General features: G+C 40.5%; 1 protein-coding gene across 1 annotated transcript in view; it reads left to right on the forward strand.

Annotated features, from left to right (window-relative positions):
* Positions 1 to 18,408, forward strand: part of gpr158a (G protein-coupled receptor 158a) — a 670,521-nt gene that overhangs the window by 351,696 nt on the left and 300,417 nt on the right. Inside the window, exon 3 of the mRNA XM_072575980.1 lies at positions 12,812 to 12,914. Within this exon, the coding sequence (XP_072432081.1) occupies positions 12,812 to 12,914 (103 nt within the window). The remainder of the gene's footprint in view (positions 1 to 12,811; positions 12,915 to 18,408) is intronic.

Raw genomic sequence — 18,408 nt, forward strand, 5'->3', positions numbered from 1 at the left:
TGAAAGTGGACTCGCAGGTAGATAGGATAGTGAAGAAGGTGTTTGGTATGCTTTCCTTTATTGGTCAGAGTATTGAGTATAGAGTTGGGAGGTCATGTTGTGGTTGTACAGGACATTGGTTAGGCCACTGTTGGAATATTGTGTGCAATTCTGGTCTCCTTCCTATCGGAAAGATATTGTGAAACTTGAAAGGGTTCAAAAAAGATTTACAAGGATGTTGCCAGCGTTGGAGGATTTGAGCTATAGGGAGAGGCTGAACAGGCTGGGGCTGTTTTCCCTGGAGCGTTGGAGGCTGAGGGGTGACCTTTATAGAGGTTAACAAAATTATGAGGGGCATGGATAGGATAAATAGGCAAAGTCTTTTCCCTGGGATCGGGGAGTCCAGAATTAGAGGGCATAGGTTTAGGGTGAGAGGGGAAAGATATAAAAGAGACCTAAGGGGCAACTTTTTCACACAGAGGGTGGTACGTGTATGGAATGAGCTGCCAGAGGATGTGGTGGGGCTGGTACAATTGCAGCATTTAAAAGGCATTTGGATGGGTATATGAATAGGAAGGGTTTGGGCTGGGTGCTGGCAGGTGGGACTAGATTGGATTGGGATATCTGGTCAGCATGGACAGGTTGGACCGATGGGTCTGTTTACATGCTGTACATCTCTGACTTTATGATTCTATAAACACATTGAGCATAATTTTTGCTTCGTGAAGTCATGTTCACTCATTTTTTTAATTGAAAATGTTTTTTGTTTTTTGCAACATTATAAACGTACAAAAAGTAGTATAACAGTCTTATGTTACAAAAACATTAAAAATCAACTACCTACTACCCTACAAATCAAACCAAAACTATCACAAAGGTATGGAACAATCTTTCCATGTTACAATTCAATAAATAATTAAGCTCAGCTAATTAGTTTGAATTAGTTTAAATTATCCTAGACTAACCTAACCTAACTTAGATTAGTTTGAATGAGATAAAATCATCTTAATTAAATTAAATTAAGTTAAATAACACCACCCCTCTCGAGGCTCCAATCCAGGGGGGCATCAGTTATCTTACCTGTATTTATTCAAATGTCCTCCCCCCAAGCCCCCAGAACCCTCAATCCGGCCTTCATGGCTATATGAAGGCCCTGGTCAAGTCTGTGTCTATGTAATTTAAAAAGGGCAGCCACGTTTTATGGAATAATTCCATTTTTTGGTTCACCGCATTCGTAAGAAAATCCAGGGGAATGTGCTCCATCACTAATCTATGTCACACCATGAAACCTAAGAGGTTTTCTGAAGTCCAGCTCATTAAAATGTTCTTCCTTGCACAATATGTGAGAATGTTGAATAATCTCTTCCCGTGTTCATCTAGTGAAGGCACGTCCAACAGTCCCAAAAGGTGGGATACCGGATCTACCTTATCTCCAATTCCCAGGATCTCCTCCACCTCCTTCACTATGGCACCCCAGTACCTACGGATCCTATGACATAGACAATGTGTCAGGTTGCCGGTGCTTGTTTAACATTTAGGGCATCCTGGAGATGCTCCTTTCTTGAAATTTCCTGTTCGTTCCGGTACCAAATAGGCTCTGTAGAGAATCTTCAATTGCAGAGCCTGCTCTTTATTGCATATCAAGATCTTTTTCACATTCTCCCATATGTCCTCCTATGTTTCAGATGAAATTTCTACCCCAGTTCCCAACTCCAGACTCCATAAGGTCTTTCCAAATCTTTCAAGATGCCCTCTCTCTGTAACTGGCATAGATACTGACCGAGAGAATGCCCGTGCACCGGAGCACTCTTCTTTTCATGTCAGACTTGTAGGGCTGAGCTAAAAGCGTGGTCCTTCTCTGTATATAATCCCTAATCCGAAAATTACAGAAGAGGTCCCTACTAGGTAGCCCATATTTGTGACTGAGCTGATCAAAAGACATCAGGACCTCTCCCTCAAATAGGTTTCCCAAACAGGAGACTCCTTTGACCACCCAAGCTTTAAAGCTGGAATCTGTTGACTCTGGCCTGAATCCTGCAGCTCCAACTAATTGGTAAATGGTGGGGTCTTATGCAGGTTGTCCTCGTCCTCCACATCAACCTCCATGCTTTGACCATGTTTATAATAATCGGGCTTCTACAATGATCAGCAACAGATTTCATCCAATCCATAAACAGCAAATTAAGGAAGGGACACCATGCCTGAGAGGCCTCGATATGAAGCCATATTGGCCTCGGATCCTTCCACACCCAGTTACTCAGACAGGACAATAAGGCGCTTATTTGGTATCGCTTAAAGTCTGGGAAATCTATCCCCAACACCCTGTGGGAGTTGCAGCTTGGTGAATTTAATAAGAGGGTGCCTACAACACCAAATGAAGGATCCAATCCAGCCATTAGATTAGGTTACTTACAGTGTGGAAACAGGCCCTTTGGCCCAACAAGTCCACACCGACCCGTCGAAGCGCAACCCACCCAGACCCATTCCCCTACATTAACCCCTGCACCTAACACTACGGGCAATTTAGCATGGCCAATTCACCTAATCTGCACAGTTTTGGACTGTGGGAGGAAACCGGAGCACCCAGACAAAACTCACACAGACACGGAGAGAATGTGCAAACTCCACACAGTCAGTCACCTGAGGCGGTGCTGTGAGGCAGCAGTATTAACCACTGTGCCACCCATTGAGCCTTGGCAGCACTTGTCTAGGCAACATAAATGGGAACATTCTCATGGGTATAATAGCCGAGGAAAAATGTTTTATTCAAGGCTATTCAGCCTAATCATGATATTGGTAACCACTCCCAATGCTGAAGATCCTATTTTATTGCACAAAGTTAGTTTTGCACAGCTGGTGGAAAGTGGGGTAATAAAAAAAAAACCCAAATAAAGAAAACCTTTTTGTGACCACTGGAGTGTAAGTGTGTTCCATCCTCTAGATCAGGCACTCCCGCCAAGCCCCCCATGGGCATGGCTTCTGATTTTGTAAAATTAATTTTGTACCCTGAGAACATGCTGAATAAATAAATCTGTTGTATTAACTGGGGTACATGCTTTTCCAGGTTAGCCAAAAAGAGAAGAACATCATCAGCGTAGAAAGTGATTTTGTGCTCTCCCATTCCTGACTTTGGGGCAACTGTTTCAGAGTCCTGCCAGTGGTTCGATTACTAAGGTGAATAGCAACGGTGTTCCTTGTCATTCAAGTGTGTTTCTTGTAGCAGGGTGACGTCAACCCTCTCCTTTCCGAGGTTTGAGAGCACCTTCTTTCTTTTGATCGTGGAATGACTCCCATTTATGTTTCAGGTGCACCATCTAAACGGACCACTAGCCATAACCGTCCAAAGTGGCCTGCAGCCCCCTGAGGGGACGAAGCTTACTCATGGTGGGTTGAGTAGAGAAAAAAACAGGATTTATAAAATCTTAAAACTTCTGCTGCAGATAGTACAAAAACTAAAAAAAAAGTAACCACTGCTCTTAAATTGATTTAACAAACAAACATACAAACAACAAATGACTGGGGTTTTCCCCCTCACCCAAAGGAGGTACTCATCCCATCATGGTTCCTTCCAGCTGAAGCTTCTTCCCAAACCCAAGCAGTACAGAGATAAAGAAAACCTATTATTTGCACACATGAAAACTAAAAGTGAACGTCCAACTCATCCATGCCATTTGTCTTTAATAAAAGAAATAACCACCCTACACCCAGAGGAAACAAGGGAATAACAAGAATTAGTTAAAAAAAGGGATTTTTACATCAAATCAATGACAAGCATATAAAACCAACAACCAAGAGAGCAAAGGATATACCATTGTCCATAATTTTTTTCTGATCCAGACCATCTATTTCAAAAAGCCTCGGAAGTCCCTTGCTTTCTCTGCTGAGTCAAAGTTGTAAACAGACCCTCCATGGTTGAAGCGCAGTACTGCTAGGTGCCCCACAGAGTATTGGATACTTAGGTCTCTCAACCATTTCCTGACTTCATCAAAAATTTCCTTTTCTTGATTACAGCCCCAGAGAAGTCTTGAAAAAACATAATTTTTGACCCATCTACACCAGGGCCTGTGAGTCTTTTCCTAGCCTTCTGGAGGCTTCTATTATTGTTTGCTTCTCCTTGTAACACTGCAGTCACACTAGGACCAGGCGGAGGCGTTGATCCAACCTGGACCTGCGCATTGTGATTCAGTGGGCCCACTCCACACGTACCCAGCCCGACTCAACTCCCAGCCCCAGGAACTGCAGGAGCCACTGCTCTAGGAGGCTAACCAGGTTCTCACCTTCTTCACGTTCCGGGAGCCCGATTACTGTAAGTTTTTCGGTGGACCTCAATTCTCGGTGGACCTGGACCTGGCTTTCCAGCGTTCGGATCCTCCCCACCAAATTCTCCGTTGTGGTCTCTGACACCGCGGTCCTTTTTTTGACTGCCTCGATGCATCAATCAAGCATTTGGATCTCCTGCTTATGCCTTTATAGCAAGGCAGAGATCGGATCCAACGCCGATTCGATTTTTTCTTGGAGTTTTACAAAATCTGAGACTGAGTTCTGTTGACCCAATGGGCTCAAGGGCGCTGCCATGGGAGTCAGGGCTGGGCTGCAGGTGTGCTTGGCACTGTACAGGTGTGCCCTGCATGCTGCGATCCTCACGCTCCCTTTCCTTTATTTGTCTTCATCTTCTTCCCAAAATGTTAGAATCCGTATTTAAAAGGATCTAGGAGTTTTGTTTTACTTTATTTTCCTGATTTTTCTTATAGATGGCTAGTGGGGGGAGGTGTGGGGAGCGGTGGTGGTAAAAGTACCACTTCACTTGGGTTATGGTGCAGAGCCCAGCACAGCAGACCTATCAGATCACCGCTATCTTGGATCCCCTCCAGATTGACTCTATTTGATCATATTATGTATTTCTAAATGAACTGCTATTATACTCTTTATAATAAACAGAATATTTTCCCAATAGCAGACATTAAGCTAACTCACCTATAATTGCCTTTGTGTCTTCTTTCCTTTTAAAATTAAAGGTGTTACATTGGCAGTTTTCCAACCCTTTGAGACCTTTTTAGAATTTAATGATTCTTGGAAGATTACTTTCCATTCATCCACTATTTCTTTAGCTACTTCTTTTAATAATACATTCCATCAGCTCCAAGGGATTTATAGATCTTTAGCCCAATTTGTTTTCCTAGGACTTTTTCTCAAGTGATAGTTAGTGTCTTTATTTCCTCTCTTTCTTTTGTCATGTTTGTTAAACATTTTTAAAATGATATTAATATCTTTTCTTGAGAGGACTGACACAAAGTATTAATTCAGCTCCTCTGCCATACCCTGGAGTCCCATTTTTACCCCAGCCTCATTCTCCAGGGACCCATGTTAACTTTGACCACTGTCTTCCTTTTTATGTATTTAAAGAAACTCTTTCGGTCCATCTTGATATTACTTGTACGTTTATGCTCCAAGTTTATCTTTTTCTCTGTTATTTTTTGAAAGGGCTGGAGAGAAGCATATGAGGTTTTAAAACTTCTGTTGGGGTTTTAAAACTTTCCCAATCCTCAGGCTTGCAGTTTGATGCTATTCTTCACCCTTTCTGGTTAATCATGGCTGGTAGATTTCCTGTCAAGAATCCTTCTTCCTCACTAGCATATATCTTTGTTGTGAGCCATGAAGTATTTTCTTAAACACTTGCCATTGTTCCTCAACCATGTTTTCTGCCAAGCTCCTTTCCCAGATCACACCTCCTTGCTTTGCCCCAATCCATGATAACAGCCTTATTTAAGCAGATTCCTCTCTATGAAACTGAATTCTACCATATTGTGGTCCCTGTTATATCTTTTACTCTGACCTCACTGATTGAACCTGCCTCATTATACATCACCAAATCCAAAATAGACTGATCCCTTTTAGGCTCCACGACAACTCTATAACCTCTTCCTTGAGGCAATCCTTTACGGGCGGCACAGTGGCACAGTGGTTAGCACTGCTGCCTCACAGTGCCAGAGACCCGGGTTCAATTCCCGCCTCAGGCGACTGACTGTGTGGAGTTTGCACGTTCTCCCCGTGTCTGCGTGGGTTTCCTCCGGGTGCTCCGGTTTCCTCCCACAGTCCAAAGATGTGCAGGTCAGGTGAATTGGCCATGCTAAATTGCCCGTAGTGTTAGGTAAGGGGTAGATATAGATGTAGGGGTAGGGGTATGGGTGGGTTACGCTTCGGCGGGGCGGTGTGGACTTGTTGGGCCGAAGGGCCTGTTTCCACACTGTAAGTAATCTAATCTAATATTTGCCAATCTGGCTAGCACAATCTACATGAAGATTAAATTGATCCATGATAAATCTCCTGCCCTTGTTACATGCCCCAATTGATTCTGTGTCCTACTATATAGCTACAGTTGTTGGGTCAAAGACGATTGCTGGAGTGTCTCGTTTCCCATTTTATTTCTTGCTTCCATCCATATGGATTCTACATCTTCTGATCCAACATTATTTCTTGCTATTATACCTATTCCATCCTTTACTAACAATACAACCCCAACACCATCTCCTTCCTTGCTGTCCTTTCGAGCCTGAATATTTAGTTCCCAGGTTTGATCCCCTTATCACCATGTCTCTGTAATGGTTATAAGGAAATCAAACCTGGAAACTAAGTATTCAGTGATTTGTGACTTTTGTGACCCATTAACATGTATTTATGTTGTTAATTCATTTATTTCTTCTGAATACTATGACATTTAAATTTTTTAAAATGTTTTTTCCTTAGACTGTATTTACTGTTGTTTATCTGTGTTTGTACACTCTGTATTTTCCTGTTGTACTCTGGGTAGCTCCCCATTTTTTCGGTCATTTCTTCTTGTTGTGAAAGCCTACATCCCCTCTGCACATCTCCCCCCCCCCCCCCCCCCCCCCCCAAACCAGAACCCAAATACAGCTGTCTCTCTACAGCCCTAGTTATTTGATTAATCAGGACTCTAGTTCCAGCATGGTTCAAATGAAGCAACAGCATTGCTCCCAAAGAGAACAAAGAATGACTCTCTCACCTGTTACATGCTCCTTCCCTACAATTGTGCATATGAAGGCAGTGATTGCTTGCTCGAGAGAATGTAACTGGTAAGGATGACTAAAGTCTAGTGAACTGGCCTCTTCATGAACATGCAAGATGATGTGTGCAACAGAGTTTCCTGCATTTGCCATTGACAAACTTGATGTCCCTTTAGAAAGTTATGAGAACTCATTTGGAAGTTTTGCTTTTATCTTCGGAATCTGATTTTTGACCTCTTGCCCAACAAAGTTGCTCTACCTGCCTTGGTTCCTATTACCAGGAGTAGCATAGGATTGTGCCCAAGATATCAGCTTGGCACTCATTGAGGAGCATGTGTTCAGCTGGATGAGGGGGCATGGCAGTAGCTTTATGGGTAGGTGTACAACTTAGATACACTCATTGACCTTGACCAATCATGTGAGGTCATTTCACAGATTAAGGTACTTCTGGTAGGTCTTAAGGCCAGACCCCTTGCATTGACAACTCTGACCACTGTCTACCATTCTCTTTAGAGAGTGGACCCTGAAAGTTCCTTGCTCAATGTGGAAAGAAATCAAGTTGAATTTGAACTCATGTATCTTCCTTGAGAGCCTTAGGAAGCTGTTTGGGTAAACCAGCCATTGTACCCAGCATCTCCTTATAATACTTCATTAGTATTCTTCTGTAGACTTCTCCAGTGAAGGACTCATTAGAATCTCTTGTAGCAGAACTCGTCCACAACTTCATCTTTAGGGAGCTGGCATATAAGTTATTGTTTGCCCTGGTCTGGGTGGAAACCAGTCATGTTTGGAGATACTCCATCTGCTGCTTCTCATTCGACATTAACTGCTAAAGTATGCAAAGTGCTAATTTCTGAGCTGGTAGGTGTGAGTGTCAGATCTAACGAAAGACCATCTTCATTACTGCTGCAATGTAACACATGAACATACTAACTAGGAGCAGGAGAAGGCCATTTAGCCTCTTTAGCATGCTTAGCCATTTAATTATATTGGGCTGATCTGATTGCAACTTCAAATCCACATTTTGACCCACTCCCAATAGCCTTTCGCTCCAATTGCTTACCAAGAATCTGTCCATCTACCTTGAAGGTATTCAAAGACGCAGCTTCCACCACCTTTTCAGAAAGTGAGTTCAAAAGCTCACCAGCCTCAGTGAGGAAAAGTGTTGCATCAACTCAGTTTTAAATCAGTAACCCCTATAGTTCGGGATCATCCCGTAAAATGAATCATCCTCTCCACATCTACTCAGTCAAGTCACCTCTTACTGACCTAAGCTCCAGCAGATACAAGATTAGCTTATCTAACCTCTCTTCTTACTATAACCCATTTATTTCAAATATTGGTCTGATAAACCTGCTCTGAAATGTTTCCAATGCATTTATATCCTTCCTTATATAAGCTGACGAATACTGTACACAGTCCTCCAGATGTGATATCGTTAGTGCCCTACATAACAAAGCATAACCTCCCGATGTTTGCCTCCAATTCCCTTTGCAATAAATGATCAAATATGATTAGCTTTCTTAATTAGATGCTGTACCTGAATACCAGCATTTTTGTGATTCAAGAAGTAGAACACCAAAATCCCTTTGCATTGTGGAGCTCTGCAATCTTTCACCATTTAGAGAATGTGCTTATTCTTTCTGCAAACATGGACAATTCCACATTCTCTCACATTGTACTCCATTTGTCAGATTTTTTACCCACTCATTTAACCTATCTATATTTGTCTATTGCCTCTTTATTTCCCCTTCACAGCTTATTTTCCCAATTATCTTGCTGCAGTCAGAAAATGTAGCCACCATGTTTTTGGTACCTTCATCTAAATCATTTACATAAATTGTAAAATTTTGAGATCACAGCACTAAGCCCAATGAGACGCCACTGATTACATCTTGCCAACCTGATAAAGAGCCACTTATGCCTGCTCTCTGCTTCCTGTTTCCCATGCCAATACCTTACCTTGTACACCAGAAACCTTTGTTTACCACAAAAACTTCAATCAAATGCCTTCTGCAAGTGTAAATACAGTATATTCACCAGTTTCCCTTTATTTGCAACACATTACTTCATCAAAGAACTTGAATAGATTGGTTAAACATGATTTTCCTTGCACAAAACAATATTTACTCTGCTTGATTACCTCAGACTTAGCTAAGTATCCTGCTCTCACTTTTTTCATAATAGCTTGTAACAATTTCTCTATGACAGGTGCTAAGCTAACTGGACTATAGTTTTCTGCTTTTTGTGTCCTTCCTTTTTTAAATAAAGGAATTACGTTTGCAATCTTTCAATCAAATGGGACTTACTCCAAATCTTGGAGGTTTTGGAAAATTAAAATCAAACCATCATCTATCTCATTAGCCACTTCATTTAAGACCGTAGGATGGAATGCATCAGGACCCAAGCACTTGTCATCCAACAGTTCTAACAATTTACTCTGTGCGATTTCTTTGCGATAGATTTTTTCCTGAATTCCTCCCTCCCTTCCATTTCCTGATGTGTATTTCCCTCTGAGGTGTTACTTGTACTTCTATAGTGAAGTTAAAAATCACACTCCATCCGGTTATAGTCCAACAGGTTTATTTGGAAGCATTAGCTTTCAGAGCGCTGCTCCTTCATCAGGTGGTTGTGGAGTATAAGATTGTAAGACACAGAATTTATAGCAAAAGTTTACAGTCTGATGTAACTGAAATTACACATTGAAAAATACCTTAATTGTTTGTTAAGTCTCTCATCTTTTAGAATGACCATGTTAGTTTCACTTCTTTCATATGCAAATCTCAAAACTTTTTTTTAAAAGTTACATTCTCAAGTGAACTTTAACAATTGGTAAAGACTGATATAAAGTACATGTTCAATTCATCTGACAGCTTCTTATTTTCCATTGCTAATTATTAAATCTTGATTTCTATATGACCAATGCTTACATTGATAACTCCTGCTTTTTAAAAATGTTTAAGAACCTCTGTGCCTGTCTGTTTTCTCTCATATTGCAATTTCCCTCTTCTTAATTTTTAATATTTCTTTACTGTTAGTTTAAATAAGTTCTCTCCAATCTTCTGACCTGCCACCTGTCCTTGTACAATTACATTTTATTCTTTTAGTTTGTTACTCTTTCACTTCTATCAGGTATTGTGGCTCTGAGTTTTAGAATTTTTCTTACTTGTTGCAATTCTGTGTATTCTGTAATATCCCCTTTAAGGCTGCTGCATCTCTGATGACCTCTCCTTCAACCTTATTTTCCAATTCACTTTATCTAGCTCTGCTTTTATATCCTAATTTTTGCCTTTATTTAAGTTTAAAATGAAAGTAACCTTGAATCTACTCCTCTCTCCCTTAAAAGAAATGTCAAATTCAATTATATTAACTCGGTACTTCCTAGGGGCATCTTCACTATGAGATGATTATTTATTCCTATTTATTTACACAATACCAGGTCTAGTATAACCTACCACAAAATCAGAAATTGTTGGAGAAACTCATCAGCTCTGACAGCATCAGTGGAGAGAAAGCAGAGCTAATGTTACAAGTCCAGTAACCCTTCTTCAGAACATTAACCCTGCTTTCTCTCCACAGATGCATCCAGATCTGCTGAGTTTCTTCTGCAATTTCAGTATTTGTTTCACTCCTCTTTGTTTTATTCTTGGATAACCTGCTGTCTGGTTGACTCCAGAATATACTGTTTTAAGAAACTATCTCTAAAATATTTTATGAACTACTAATCTAGCTCCTTTTGCCTTCTATCTTTTCCAATCTATATGTAGATGAAAATCTGCCATTATTATCACTGAGCCTATCTCAGAAGTACTCGTTGTTTCTTAAATTAAGAGCAAAATGCTATGGATGCTAGAAATCTTTTTGTTCTTCCTTTGAAGCATGAGAGAATGTGTGTTGCAAGTCATTCCCCTGAATTTGAAAGCAGTAATAAAATCAGCAATAAAAGTAATTTAATCACTAATAAAAGCAGTAACAAATTCGGGTTGTTTTAATTCTAAAGAATTTGTTGTGAGCAATTTTAAGTTGGACTTGACAAGCGGGGTTTGTGGAAACACCGATTTACCTATTTTTAAAAATGAAAAGAAAAAATAACAAAGTAAATTTAAAATTATCTCTGTAGTGTACGGGTTATGGAAGAGTAAAAGGAAATCAATTCAGAAATCCCTTTGGTTCATGGCCATAGAAAAGCCAGAAGAACATATTGTTTTTTAAATAGTGAGGGATGTGATATGTTGATGTCCAAAGGGATTTGCATGTCCTTCTATGAGAGCTAGGTGTAACACTCAATAAGAAAGGCAACGTGTTGATTGGCTTCCATCACAAGGGGATTTTAGTGCAGGAGGAAACATGCATTGCTGCATTTGTATAGAGCTCCGCTGAGATTATACCGACAGTGTTGTCCTCCTTACTTAAGGAAACATATCTTTGCCATAGAAGGAGAGTTCCCCAGACTGATCCCTGGGATTTGTCTTTTCAGAGAGATTGACAGAATTGGGCATATATTCTTTCGACCTTTCAGGAATGAGTGGTGGTCTCATTGAAATTTGCCAAATTCTTACAGGAGTAAGACAGGGTCAATTGTAGATAGGTAGGTGACTCAACAATGAGGAGATATAATCTCTGGATAAGAGGTAGACCATTTCAGACTGAGGTAAAGAGGAATTTCTTCTGTCAAAAGATAGTGAATCTTCAAAATGATGTATTATAGAGGACTATGAAACCTCAATCACCGAGCATACTCAAGTCAAAAATTGGTAAGTTTCTGGAGATTAATGCCACCAAGAAGTTTGGAGATATCACAGGAAGTGGCATCAAAAGTAGATGACACGCTGAGTCTGAAATGGATAGAAATCAGCAGCTGCTGAATGGGTGGCCTCGAAAGTTCAGGCAATAGGCAGCTTCCCATCAGCACTACAAGAAGGTGTACCAGAATGCAAACTCATGATGACAGTGTTTAGCAAGGTCTTGTGACTGTGTGGAAAAAGACAGGTTCAAGGAAATCCCCAGTTTTCTATATGGGACTAGAAGATCACGACTGTTTCAGGTATCCCCACAGATGAGTGCTTCAGCTTTATCATGGAGGCCTTCTTCTCCGCTGTTTAGAAACACATTTCTGCCGAGTGAATAAACCAGAAGAGTTTCTCCATTTAGGCCCACCTGAAGTATCCACGGCATTACAGAACTTAGTAAACAGTGATAACAAATCTGGGCTAGTGCCTCAGAGACACCAAAGCTATTACATAAAAAATATGAACTGTCAGAAACAGAACAGGAATCAGAATCACTCCATATTAACAGTGGGCTCTCTGCTCACTCGATTGTCTTCCTCTTATTGATTGTGTTTGGGATTAATTTTAGCCACAACTGAATGCAGTAATGCGAGGATGTGATCCAATGTTTCAGATTCTGTTTGCAGATTTTGCAGAGCTCTCAGTCCTTCTGTATTCATTGTGAGCAGCAAGGCTAATGAGTGCTTCATGGAAAGCTGTTCTGAGTTCCAAATGCTTACATCTCTATTCCATTGTTGTAGTGACTTTATTGGCCTTTGTAAGTGAAGCCAGGTTCTGAACCTAATGGACTTCCTGAGTTGCCTTCCATTGCAGTTACTCAATACATTACAGGATTGGTCAGGAGCAGGATTGACAATTCACCATTTTGCATTTCACGTTCCAGCCACAACCTTCAATTGTTCCCAGCCATTTAGGTTTACCATCTGTGTCCATACAACCAGGATGTAACATGCAGCTTTTTTTTTTCTCTCTGGCAACTTGCTACTTCAAGTGATTTTGTCTTTTGTTTCCCCTTTCCAGTGCGTTTCACCTAAAGGCCGAGGATTCATGCTGGGAGCGTATGACTGTTCTTGTAAATCTGGATTCTATCGTCCCAGCAGTGTCTCACTGAAAAGCTTTGATGGTAAGTGCCTCCTGCCTGGCAAGAAATGGACCTGATTAATAATGCAGCATCTTTTTTTTAATCTTGTCAGGGGCATGCACTTAATTCCTGAAGGGCTTAGATGCTGGATTTACATCATCAATTAAAACTGATATCCTTTGCACCCTGTAATCTGTAATTCACCCAAAGGTCAGGTTAAAATGCCGGCAAGATGTTTGATTTAAAACAAATTGGAATAAACTCCTACATCATGCTAATGTGCAACCTCGTACTGTAAACAATGCTGCTATTAGATCACAGTCAGTTTATTTGTATATTTAGACGTGATAGTATTCTAGCACAACTTGGAGTGATTAAAATGTTGCTTCCAATAAATTCTGAGCTGAAGGCTGCAGGAAAATGTCTAACCATTATTGTTTACCCTGAGATACCTATACATGACCCATACATATGTTCGAAAAAAATTTAAAAAGCTATTGGATTCAAACCATATCACTGTGTTCATAAGAGATACAAATAGAAGCTCCTTTGATACACTTAAGGGTGATAAATGTTTCTCAGCCAAGACAGTATGGAAGGATTACAAAACAAATGCAGGAGACATACAAGATCAGCTGAGTAACATGTATGATCACATTTTTACTGCTTCTCAACCTTTTTATCTCATCCTTCTCTGTGTGAAATCAGGAAATTTTGTAATTTCTTACACTAAGTAAGAGCTAAACAGCCCTCCACCCTACAAATAAGCATTCTTCCTTTTCTCCTTCTCCCAGGTATGTTGGGATTGAGGTATTGGTGTTTGATAGGCAACTTTTAAAAAATTCATTCATAGAATGAGTGTGTCGCTGGCTAGGTCAGGATTTATTGCCCACTCCCAATTGCTCAGAGGACAGTTAAGAGTCAACCACATTGCTGTGGGTCTGGAACCATGTGCAGGCCAGACCAGGTAAGGATGGCAGTTTCCCTTCTGAAAGGATGTTCGTGATCCAGATGGGTTTTTCTTGATAATTAGCAATGGACTCATGGTCTTCATTAGACTCTTAATTGCAGATATTTATTGAATTCAAATTCCACCATCTGCCATGACCAGGGTCTCTGGGTTAAAAGTCCAGCGATAGTACCACTGGGCCGTTGCCTCCCCTATTGCAGGAAGACAAGCTGGAGAGGCAAGCCACAGTAATGCTTCCACCACAATACGCGCAGAAAAACCTGTTGTGCTGGCCACTTGTCATGAAGTTTTCTTTCAGCTGCTGAAAGCCTAGCACCAGCAGGATGAGGCCTTTTACTGAAAGGCTCAATTGGTCGACTCAACTCCACCCCTTCTTCTAGTATAATTGCAGTAGGGACAGGAGGTAGACAGGTAGAGCGTAGGTCACCCACTAGATTAAACTCCCTCCGATTTTCACACCGGTGAGTGGGGAATGTAAAATCCAACCCAATGGAAAGTTTGAAGCATTGGAATTAAAAATCACACAACACCAGGTTATAGTCCAACAAGTTTATTTGGAAGCACTAGCTTTTAGTGCACTGCTCCTTCATCAGGTGGTTGTGAAGAATAAGTTTGTAAGACACAGAAATTAACACAAAAGTTTACAGTGTGATGCAACTGAAATTATATTAGCGAGTTTTGAGAAGATTTGTAGCTCAGGTTGAGGTACTGGATGTATGCTTACTCGCTGAGCTGGAAGGTTCAGTTTCAGATGTTTCATCACCATACTGCGTAACATCATCAGTGAGCCTCCAGATGAAGCACCGGGCACATGGCCCACTTTTTATTTATGTGTTTAGGTTTCCTTGGGTTGTAGAAGTCATTTCCCATGGTGATGTCATTTCCTGTTCTTTTTCTTAGGGGATGGTAAATGGGATCCAAGTCAATGTCTTTGTTGATTGGATTCCAGTTGGAGTGCCATGTTTCTAGGAATTCTCGCATGTGTCTCTGTTTGGCTTGTCCTAGAATGAATGTGTTGTCCCAATCGAATTAGTGTCCTTCCTCATCCATATGTAAGGATACTAGTGAGAGTGGGTCATGTCATTTTGTGGTTAGTTGATGTCCATGTGTTCTGGTGGCTAGTTTTCTGCCTGTTCATCTAATGTAGTGTTTGTTACAGTCCTTGCACGGTATTTTGTAAATGACATTAGTTTTGCTTGTTGCATGTCGGCTCATCGATCATCAGTTCCGACATGCCACAGCGAGGAACCATAATGACTTCCTCAGGAGACAGACACGAACTGCAACCGACAGAGTACCCTTTATTGTCAATCCTTCCCAGGAGCTGATAAACTACACCATGTTCTTCGCAGCCTGCAACACATTATCAATGAGAATGAGCACCTTGTGAAGACTTTCCTCACACCTCCACTTCTCATCTTTAAACAACCATCAAACCTCAAACAGATCGTAGCAAACTGCCTGGCTTTCAGGATAACACCACACAATCCTGTCACGGTGGACACTGCAAGACATGTCAGAATGTTGACCCAGATACCACCATTACACGTGGGACACCACCCACCATGTACGCAGCAGGTACTCGTGTGACTTTGCCAATGAGCCAATGATATCTATCTCATATGCTGCAGGCAAGGATGCCTTGAGGCATGGTACATTGGTGAGACCAAGTAGAGGCTACGGCAACAGATAAATGGACACCACACAACAAGCAACAGACAGGAATGTTCCCTCACAGTTGGAGAGCACTTCAATGGTCCAGGACATTTGACCTCAGACCTTCGGGTGACCATCCTCCAAGACGGACTTTGGCACAGGCAGCAATGAAGTGTGGCCGAGCAGAGGCTGTTCAGTACCAATAGGGATGGCCTCAACCAGGACCTTGGGTTCATGTCACACTACAGGTGACCCCACTGCACTGCACACACTCTCACACACACGCACACAAAAGCACACTGACACACACACACTCCTACAGACCCATACACTTACGCAGACCCTCTCTCATACACAAGCTCTCTCCCATATGCTCACAAATTCGCACCCACACTCACACCCACACACGCAGCCTCTCACAGATGTATTCCCCTTTACGCTCAAACTCACACACATACACATACTCTCATACTCCCCCACACAGACATGCACACACACATTACACATGCAAACAAACTCATTATAAGTTTGTGGGGTGAATTATATTTTATTTTGCTCAAAAATTGCATGAGTCCATGTAAGATTCTGTAAGTCCCTTTTTTAACAAATAGACAGCCTCATACAGAGCACCTCACGCCTTCAATGCATTATCTGAGCTGGCATGGCACTTATTGTTAAAGTTCACTTGAGAATGTAACTGCTTTAAAAAAAATTCTGGGATTTACACATGAAAGAACTGAAACCAACATGTTCATTCTAAAAGATGAGAGACTTAACAAACAATCCACATCCTTTTCAATATATAATTTCAGTTGCATCACACTGTAAACTTTTTCTGTAAATTCTGTGTCTTACAGTTTTATACTCCACAAATACCTGATGAAGGAGTGGCACTCTGAAAGCAAGTGTTGGACTATAATCTGGTGTTATGTGATTTTTAATTTTGTACACCCTCGTCCAACACTGGCACCTCCAAATCATTCAAGCTTTGGAGGCAGTGTAGAGAAGATTTACAAGGTTGCGATCCATTGTCTGAGCTTTATTTAGAATGTGTAAATTCCTAAATATTTTGTTTTGGTAAAAAAACGAATGTGCTTATTTCATTTCAGAAATGTCAACTGCTGATTGAAAAATCCTATGGTTATTTCGATGTAAAATCATTCCAAATTATCTGAATGACTCCCCAACAAAGCATGATGGTGAACATTTGACGTGCAGAATTCCCTTAAAAAAAAGTTAGCTGAGGAAGTTTCTCAGTGTGACAACACATGCAGGGTTCCATTATAAAAAAAGATGACATTAAAAGGAAGATTAATGTTTACAGGAAGTGCAAGTCACAAGAACATACTGCATGCAATCGTTTTTATTTATGTGCCTGAGACAAGTCAAATTTGACTGGACATGTCAAACCCTAGAATGAAACCTAGCCTGATAAATCACATTTTTAAAATAAAAAAATTAACATGATATTCATTCAAAGAAACATAGTTACATGAGGCCGCAGAGTTTCTTTAACAACAGAACAGAAATTGATTACACGAAAGACAAAACCAACAAAGAACAAGCTATCTAGATATAGAACACAGTTAGAAAACTCTTAAACCACTTTAGTAAAGCAAGGTTTCATTATATTTCCCAGTACCACCAGCATGCAGAGATTCATATCCAGAGAAATTATACCTCCACAGATAATTCTTAAATTCAACCAAACTGATTCTGCCTCAATACTGTCCTGTGAATTGTGGCATCTACTAAGGTAAATACTTGCAAAGCAGAGAACTTAAGATTTTTTCAGATACTACCTAGCAGATTTCCAGCCAAACACTCCAGGTCTGAAAGTCCTTTAGACAAATACAACATCTAGAAATTGAGCAGAAGCAATGAAAGCCACTCTCAGATCTATAAATAGAAAACCTGTACAAAGATAAATATTTCTCTCTCAAGGTTCAGTCACTTTGCATGACTAACAAATGTATGAGTGGTAGAGCTTAAAATGATATTCTAAATAGAAAGAGTTTGAGCTGGAAGAGATCCAATAAGAAATTAATATTTACTGTACATTAGAGAAGGACAAACATAAACTAGAACTCTTGCCAGTTCTCGTGAGAGTAAAGCAACTAAACAGCATTTACAAATTGCCTGCAGCAAGTAAACTGAAACTCAGTAAGAGCCAAATGCTTCATATATTTCAGGAAGAACAATTTCTAAGGTTAGTTCAGTTTTGATATGAGAGGAGTACTGAGGATGATAATATGTGATTGGTGCTCAACTCAACCACGCAAACGCGGAGCCATTGTGAAAGTTACTGTGTAAAGATGTAACATCTCAGTGAAGCTATTGTTGAATATGCCAGAGCATTGCAGGAAATTATTTGTTTAATGGTGACACCATTGTCCATCCTTCAGTACTTCAAAAGCTCAGAATGATTTGAGGATGCAGATGTGGTATGTTTTAGAGCTACACATAGATTGATGGCCATGAACAGAAAATTGTCAATTATGCAAGGCGTTTTCCTTGTCCTGCAAAACAACATTACTATCAGATTATGCTGTGAATGAACAGTGTTTCTCCATGTGGTGCCATGGACCCCTATTCAGTGTTATTTCATACCATTGACTCCACTGATTTATCTATGGGAATTCAAGCATGTGTTATCTTGTCTGGGCTCAGATGTGAAATTTGAATTGTTACTGAGAAAACGCTATCAGACAAGAATAGAAATGCCAGCAGATAAATGTCACACATTCCAAATCTAAGCTTCAACAGGAACCATTCTGTAAAATTGGCTAAAGAATTTATTAATTTCATCCACAATTCAACTCTAAAGGCACTCACATTTCATAAATATAGAGAGGAAACAAAAAAAAAGCATCACTTTCCAGATTAGAACAAGATTGTTCCATGAAACTA

This window comes from Chiloscyllium punctatum, chromosome 8 (genome assembly GCF_047496795.1).
Source record: "Chiloscyllium punctatum isolate Juve2018m chromosome 8, sChiPun1.3, whole genome shotgun sequence".
Classification (NCBI taxonomy): domain Eukaryota; kingdom Metazoa; phylum Chordata; class Chondrichthyes; order Orectolobiformes; family Hemiscylliidae; genus Chiloscyllium; species Chiloscyllium punctatum.